Source organism: Plectropomus leopardus, unplaced genomic scaffold (assembly GCF_008729295.1).
Source record: "Plectropomus leopardus isolate mb unplaced genomic scaffold, YSFRI_Pleo_2.0 unplaced_scaffold2305, whole genome shotgun sequence".
Classification (NCBI taxonomy): Eukaryota; Metazoa; Chordata; class Actinopteri; order Perciformes; family Serranidae; genus Plectropomus; species Plectropomus leopardus.
Genome location: NW_024624992.1, coordinates 1 through 8,939, shown reverse-complemented (window position 1 = coordinate 8,939; position 8,939 = coordinate 1). Strand labels below are relative to the sequence as shown.

The 8,939-nt window shown below is 37.8% G+C and overlaps 1 protein-coding gene across 1 annotated transcript; it reads left to right on the top strand.

Moving 5' to 3' along the window:
- Positions 1 to 2,812: 2,812 nt before the first annotated feature.
- On the top strand, positions 2,813 to 7,165 carry LOC121966090 (protein LSM12 homolog A-like; the record flags this gene model as incomplete). The annotated part of the gene is made up of 2 exons (XM_042516190.1): positions 2,813 to 2,978; positions 7,032 to 7,165. Coding segments are annotated over exons 1-2 (261 nt in total), but the record flags the coding sequence as incomplete, so codon positions are not given.
- Between the last annotated feature and the right edge of the window lie 1,774 nt (positions 7,166 to 8,939).

The window sequence follows — 8,939 nt, the reverse complement described above, 5'->3', positions numbered from 1 at the left end:
ACAGAGCATAAAAATAAAACAAAATTCCAACAAGTAAAATAAAACAAAATACAGTGTGAGGGTCTAAGGACAGAGGGGTGTTGTATGCTGTAAAGCCCTCTGGGGTGAATTGTAATTTGTGATAATGGGCTTTATAAATAAAACTGACTTGAGTTACTTAAATCCTTATAAATAGAATACAACATTCACACAGTTGTTTTGCATCTTTTCTGAACATTTTTCAGCTTTACTGCCCAGTTTTTTATTAACAGAATAATAAGTAATCTGTAACCTATTACATTTCAAATTTAACCTTTCCAGCTCTGCATGACTCAACTTCCGGACTGTACTAAACCATAAAAAGGTTCCGCTTCGACGTGTTTCACCTCGGACAGTACACACGGTTGCACTGTGCTGGCATACAACGTCAACAGACGAAAATATAAAATAAATTCTGACTTAATATTTGCGAATAAAAGAAGAAAATAAAACAGAACCAGCATGGCTGTCTTTGTCTCTATTTGACATAGATTAATCTGAATGAACAGGCAGCACGTTTAGCTTCATGCTAACATGTTAAAAAGCTGTCGTTAATATTAAAAACATGTTATTATTGTTTTATTCTCACCATTTAAACACCAAGTTTAACCACTCAGATATGGCTGCGACCCAAAGCACCGCGACTCCGGCTCGTTTGCTGATGAAATATGTGAAAGGAAAGACGAGCAGGAAAGCAGCTTTCGGGTCTCCGATGTGCGTAACAACCTGCCACATCTTCTCCCGACTCATCGTCGCCTGCTGCAGACTTTCTGCCATCCAGATGCCCTGCGTGTAAACAGCCTCCATCCCCGCGTCCTCTGCCCCCAAAACATGCACTTCAGTGTGGACTAAAAAATGCAGCCCTGGTTATTTTGTACTTCAGGAAGTGCTGCAGTGCTGTCTGCATATTTCAGGTAGGGGGCGCACTTTGAATGAATTTTATTTATTTATTTATTTCTATTTTTTTCACTTTCTTTATTGTTCACAAAATCAGTTACATAGACAACGAAACAAAAAAACACATAAAATAAGATGACTAAAGCATTTAAAAAATACATTTTATAATGCTAGAGTTTTTGTTATATTCAGTATATTTTAATATTTCATAAGGGTCTAATTGTTAATTATTGGGGAGGTGGTGGTGCTAAAAGGGGGACACATGTCTTATAATGCTTTAATAAAGGAGGAACCTATGTTTTGTATTTTCACTAAAGTGAGTCACACACAACTTTAAAGGTGGTATTTTGTTTTTGTTTTACTGCCAATTTTCAAAGTTTATATTTTGTTTATTTTTACCAGTGTTTTTTTAAGTTTGTCTTTTATATTTATTTTAAAAGATGTATTTTGTGTTTATTTTGCCCCATATTTATTATTTATTTATTTTACCACTAATTTGTTTGTATTTTGTTTTCATTTTATAGATTGTATTTTTCTTTACTGCCAGTTTATATATTCATTTTTTTTACTGCCAATTTTTCAAGTTTGTACTTTGTATTCATTTTAATATATGTTCATTTTACTACCAATTTATTCATCTATTAATTTTACCACCAATTTTCTTTTTCAATTTAAGTTTGTATTTTGTATTTAATTTATGGTCATTTTTTTTTAAGGTAAACACGTTTTATTTCTAATTTGCCAAAATTACAGCATTTATCATAGCTGGAAACTGTAAAAACAAATTATTGTTGGATTTTTAAATTTCCGATGATCTTTGGAAACCTCATGTGTGCTGAATGCTTCTGTCAGAAAAAAAAAATATCTAAATCTGGTCTTAAAATGGTGATATTTAGTCAAAATCACTTCATTCGAAGCATTGGTTAAAATTTTATATTATATTAAATTGTACAATATATATATTGTAGCTTTGGGGAGGGTTACAAAAATGAAGTCACACCCCAGCCACCCTCTCCTCTGATAATAAAGAGCAGTCCCTGTGAATTTAGGAGGAGCGGTTGAACGGGAGACAAAACCACAACACTTTGATGAATTGATGATTAAATTATATTTAAAATTGCATTATAATTAATGTATTTAACACAGGGTTAAACAGATTAAATCATGAATAAACTGTGTTTATATAAATGATCATAACACTAAATAATTTGTTTCACTTTCTTTATCGCTCACAATTTTTTTAAAAAAAGAGAGATAAAGGAAGTTTTGCGTGACTGCTTTTATGTTGTATTCATTTTCTTTGATTCAATAGATAATTAGTTAAGAAAAAAAAAAAAGAAAAGTCAAACCCTAGCCACCCCTTTCTCTGACAAGTAGAACACAGACCCTAAGAGCGTAGAGGAGCACTATGAATATATGCATGTGCAATTGGTGTATATATTTCTTTGTGCATATCTTTTTTTATATATATATTTTTTTTTTCTAGACTGTTGAATTGTTGGCACTGTGTCACTTTATGTTACTATTTTTGCACCTTGTTTTTTACTGTTCAATATTCTTTATATCTGTAATAATTTTTACGACTGTATTGCTCTAATAGCTGCTGTAACAATGCATATTTCCCCACTGTGGGACTAATAAAGGAGTATCTTATCTTATCTTATGAATGAAAAGCGGTTGAATGGGAGACAAAGTACAACATGTACGTCGATTAAATAAATTATATTTACACTTATTTTAAAATTAAAGCATTTTGATGCTGATTTCGTGATGTAATGTGGGTTTAAACTGGGGGGAAAACGGTGAATATAAATCGCCGTATTTATTTGAAATAAATGACCAGAACGCGACGTAGCTCGACACGCCCAGGCTACGTCTGCAGACGTCATCGCGTCGCTTTACGTAAGGCAGGCGCTCCGGTTTCCTGGCGGAGAAGATGGCGGCTCCTGGACCGGGGGAGTATTTCAGCGTCGGGAGCCATGTCTCTTGCCTCACCTGCTTGGGCCAACGTCTGCAAGGAGAAGTGGTCGCGTTTGACTACCAGTCCAAGATGTTAACTCTGAGTATCCTTTTTGTTGGTGTCGAGCGGCTCGCGGGCCTGCCTGGCTGCACGGGCCTGTAGGGTAACCGAAAATATGTCAAATAGTGATCCGCGCAGGCGTAATTGGTGCTAGCTGAGTTACATATCTTTGTCCGTTTTAAATATTATCACCCGCGAGGTAGTCCTCTCTTCCATCAAGTATCTGTCGAAGACGTTACAGGTGTTTTTTGGGTCATTTCGCGGCTTTACGTTATCAGCTAGGACGAGCATGTGTTTTGAATCCACTCATTGTATTGCCAACCCTCAACATGGATCACTATCTGGCAACGGAGGCATCATGGCTGTGTGCTCTCAACAGGCACAAACCGATGCTAGTTAGCACGCTAACTGACATTCATCACATCCCAGCCGGACTCCTTTACACACATTCACCTCGCTCAGTTTGTGGTGACATTTTTGGGGTGTTTGTTTCCCCCAAAAAAGCTAGCGTTGAATTGGCAAGAGCTCCCCTCCACGCTTACAATCAAGTTAGCACGGCTAGCATGCTAAGTTTCGGTCACACCGCCGCTACTAGCTCAATTAACGGTATTAGCATTCCCGAGCTTATCAGCTGGGCTTTTCCCCATCCGATCCTGGTGACATTGTGATTGTTGGGTGGTTATGGGGTGAATTATGTTTAATTTCAGCCACATTCAGGTAGCTCTGGCATCATGGGTTCACCAGGGAGCGGATCTGTGTTCCTCAGCTTAACATCCTCCTAATATGACTCATTTATGAGACACTTTAAAAGGGGATTTTTTGTTATCAGCCATGTTTTTTTTCCTTAGGTCAAATATCTCATGTATGTTTACCTTTGTCATTATGTGAAAACAATCCTCTTACAGGTCATAGCCTTCTGATGTTAGTCTCATTGAAACCCACGCCCTCAAACGTGCAGGCTTACACAGTTTTCTTGTCTTTAAACAGGGCTGTCCAAACTCTTTTGAATAGGGGCCAGATTATATATTGTATAAATACTTTGGGGCCAGCTGTGTATCACATCATATGGGGAAAATCTGGGAAAAAAATTATAAATGTGACAATTGTTCAATTTTTCAGTTAAAAGACGTCGATCTAACACGTATTTGCTTTAGGGCTCTGTATTAGCAAGAATCTGGCAATACAACCATGACACAGGTTATGATTTAACACATCAGGGGGTATTGAAATACTGTATTGCGATATATAGTTGTATTTTTTAATTTTAATTTTAATCAAAGAGAGAAAAAAACTCCTGCACACTGTCCTGCTTAATGCTGAAATATTAATTGGGTGAAAAATAATTTCACGCAATAAATATGTCAGCATTAAGCGGTGCTGTGTGAGGGAGTTTCTCTCTTTGTTTTTAGGCTGCTCCCTCCTCTGATGCACCTGTCACGCATTCAGATGTGCAGAGACTTTCTCCAGCAATTCTATTTTTTAGGAAAGCTTTAAGACCATTTCACCACATGCATAACATTTTATAAGTTTACAGTTTTGATGCAATCAGAGCATTAGGGTTTGTATTTATCACAGCTCTAGGAATATGTTGTAAGGTTGGAACAACACAGTCATATGACATTAGTTCCCCTTGCATAGTTACCACTTTGTACATGTCTGCAAACTATGTAATAATCCTGCTAACGTGAGGTGAATGTTATCAATGCAAAGTGATCTGGCTTTATTAACCAATAATGTGTGGGGTCACATATACTGTAAGAAGCTGAGGGCCATTAAAAATCTGTCAGAGGGCTGTGATTGGCCCCCGGGCCAGACTTTGTACATGCTTGGCCTACAGTTTATAGCCCTCTGATGTTAGGCTCATTGAAACCTGCGGCCTCAAATTTTCAGGCAAGAGAGTTTTCTTAAGACACTGATATTTCCACAGTTGCTTAACATATTTTTACAATTCAAACTGCGTTTAAAACGGCCATATCCCTTTATGTTTTTGCAGTTTTAACAGCAAACATAATCCTTACCAATCTCCGGCAGTGCTAGTGGATATTAAGGGACTTGTATAAATATTTGTAGATCTTTTAAATTACTAAAAATACAGATGTAAAGTGTGTCTCGTGTTATATGATGGGAATTTAGAGCTGGGGAACACAGGGACGACGTTTGCACCTGTTCTTGTGTATGCCGCATTTGTAACGTCTTCCATTAGATTTCTCAAACTAAGCAACACGTGATGCGTGTGCACCATCACGGCGTTGTTCACACTTTGGAACGAGTGTCCTATACTGAAAACAATAGATTTGAAGGTGCAAAAACGCAGCGTGTGTGTGACCCACTGTGCAGTCTGGCACCTCATGTACATTAAAGTACACAAAAATTCCCAGTGAAAATCTATTTGTATTCATTGTGAATTAAAAAATGGCACCCGGCACCCTATCTCGCACTAAATTTGGCCCACTGGCTTTAAGTTCAGTGTCACTCTCATTAGATGAAGCTAACGTCGGCATGGACGAGCTGTGGGATGAAACATGAAATGAATGCAGTTAATTCAGTGCAGAGGTTTGACAGTTGGCATCACGGGCCTTTTGGTGTGTTTGAACACTTAAGTGACGTCCAAGAGAAATTCCATAACATCACAGAAATTTAGTTTTTACTGAAACTATCTGAGACGGTAAATCGGCTAGAAAAGTCTGGACATTTGCATCTTTCACAGAGATCAGATTTAGCTCGAAATTAAACAAAAATCTGTCCGATATTGAAAGTTTGAGCTTTAAAACTTTGAGGTGAAGCTGTCACTGTTATAACAGGTCAGATTCTGTCCTGACTTGTGTGTTTTATTGGATCAGTTGGCCGAAAAATATTAAAGAGCACTTTGAGAGTTGATGCAAAGCGAATATGCAAATGAGACTAAAATATGGAGAAAGCCCGTCGAGCATCAGGATCACACTGACAAGTCTGACAAGCTGCTCCTGTGTAACTGATGTGATGACTGACGGGGCAAGTTGGGTTAATGCCTCGAGGCCCTGGTCTGTCAGGTTTTCTGAAAACCACAGATTTATGCTAAGATAAATTTCCAGCGTTTTCCTGTTACTTTGTGTAAATGTACACACGGATCCTTAAAAGGCCTAGAAGGTATGGAATTCAATAATCAAGTCATAAGGCCTTTATTGGTATTAAACCGACATAAATTAATCTTTCAGAAGTCTTAAAAATGCTCAGACATGGGAAAGCAAGATTTTATGATTTTTTTTTTATCTGACGTTGTGTCGTAAAATCTCCAAATTATTGGTAAAATCAGTTTTTTTGTTAAATAATTTAATAAATTATTTTTTTTAAATTTGTCATGACGGGAATCCAAATAGTGGGATCTCACATGCAGATTGAGAAACACAAAATTGCCCAGAAAACTGCCCAGAAATGCCCACTTCTGTCGGTGAACTAAATACTTTTATAACATGTTTATTGTCTTCCATGGTTTCTCTGAAAAGGGTTGGGTTTTTTCAGCATTGGACATAGATAATCACATTTTTTTTCTTTCAAAAATCATGTTTTATGTTACACTAAACACTTAAAGTAAAATTATCAGTCCTCAATTTTTGTTATTAGAAAATTGACCTTAAACTCAATTCCAAGTGGCATTTAAAGTCTTAAAAAGTCTTAAATCTACCTTGCTGTGAGCTGCAGCAGTAATAGTAAAGAGGGACTGTATTTTATTCATCAGCCTTTTTGATACGCCAGGCTGCTGTTGTAATGTTATTGACCCAAAAGGTGATTATTTTAGAGGGCTTTTCAGCAGAGAAACTCGTTCAAACTCTCAGAAAGCGACTCTTGTTTTGCTGCTTTTTGTTTGTGTATAAGCGTTCCCAGTTTAAACACGATTCCAACAAGTCCTCATTCATTCATCTGTCACTACTATAGGTGGCAGCACTGCTTTGCCTCTGTAACTGGCACCAGCTCTCACCGTCAGTGTTTGTCAGACAGTGTCCTCTGTATCAGCCTCTCTGTGCACTCTGACGGCGCTCAGGTTCACCAGGGGTCACATCTCGGTTGTATTTTTGTCTTGTCATGAAGTTTTGTGCCTTGACTTTGCTTTTTCCCAAAGAATGTGCTTCCTCCAGCGGTAAGCCAAACCTCAACGACGTCATCCTGATCAACTTAGCCTATGTTTCTGATGTGGACATAATAAATGACCGCACCGAGACTCCACCCCCACTAGCATCACTGAATGTTAGCAAGGTAAGTTTTGGTCCCTTTTTTTTAAGTGTTTGTTTATAATGCAGAGTTTGATGGGAATGATTATTTTCACAGTCGAGCCATTCGGAAGTCATGTACTGTAACTGCATGTGAGGCTGAACTTGTAAAAAAACATGTGACTAAAAATCTCTTAATTTAGTCTTAGCTGTGACTCAAATCAGGGGCTTGGTTCCCCAAAAGTTGTGGCCCAAACAGACTGTTTCAAATGTCTCAAATGACCAAATCTAACACTGCATTCAGGTGAAACAGCCACGCATGTTGTGATTTGTCACCTCAGCACATTGTGGACAACTTTATAGATATATAACTTCAATTCACATCAGTTAAAAGTATACTAGGCAGGATTTATTAGTTACTTTGTAAACACAACATTCAAAGTCGACCCCTCCTCTCTTCACTGCCTGCATACACGTACTGCAAGCTGCTGCGCTCTTGTAGGGACATTACATTGGTTGTAATAGAAAAGCTGATACTTAAGTGAGCTAACTAAGGCCACGTTTAGATCAGAACAGCCCTCTTAAAAATGGAAAAGTCTTTCTTTTGCATTTTTAAAAAAATCTGCGTTTATATGATGATACTGTGGACATGATCCCCATGTACACCGAGCCACAAAAAAAAAACGAAAATGCTGTAGTATGCATGCCAGGCCAGTAGTTGGCAATGTAACTTTGTAATGACACAATATAGAGGAACACCTGCATCCAGAGCTCAGCTCAGCTCCAGATAACTGATGATTCTTAATTAAATCAGACACAGTTTTTTCAGCTACAGCAGGATAAAAATGCCGCACAGCGCCGTGAAAGTTGGTCAGGCTACGTGAGACAGTGCCAGCACCTACCTGTCCAACAGAAAACAGGCTGTTGCTCTTTATCCTCTCCTTTAATGCTCGTCAGTAACATAGAAAGCCAACGCCAGGTTCACTTTAGTTTTAGTCTGCTTGGTGTTTTGCGTCTCTGTATCTGTGTTTTTTCAGCACTGTGTCTGTGATTTTTGCAGCTGCCTCTTAGATGCATGTTGCTACTACCTGACGCTACTTTTCTATAAAGTAGAGATGCATTATTTATTTTTTTTGCAGATATTCGATATGCCAGTTTATAATAACTCACTTGTATATCAGGTATTTTCCTCGCCTAATTTTAGTGATCATCAGGTCTCTTCTGTAGTGGAATTAACATCATATTAAGCATACTCTTATCCTGATCTATTTTTACTTTGCGTGTGTCTTTGCCGTGACAAGTTTGGTCTTAAACTTAACTTTAAGTGGTATTTAAAAGGTCTTTAAAAGTCTTAAGTTATACCTGCAGACTTCCTGTTCACCGTCACACACTTCTGGTGGGTCATTAGTAATGACTGAGGGGGGTCATTTTTTTTCATGAGTCTGTATGTTGTGTTTTAGGAAAGTCCTGCATCGTATACCTTTTAGTAGTCAGTACTGTACCTGGTAAATATGTTGCAGTCACTTAATATTTCCTGACTTTATGAGTTCTGGGGGGTCGGTTAACGCTCCATAAAATAAGCCACAAAGGATTCTGTTATAATGAGGCTTGTAAAGTGTCTGCTGTTTACTGCCTTGTCAGCTTGTAAAGACCCGTTTGGTGTAGAAATATAGACCGCTAAGGAACCAGCTTCTGAAGTGGGACACAGAAAATAGACAAAAACTTAATGCTCATGGACGGATCTTTTACATTACTAAAATAAATCATATGTATGCGTGTAGATTACGCCCCGTGATTAACTGGTATCTTATTCAGGGTGT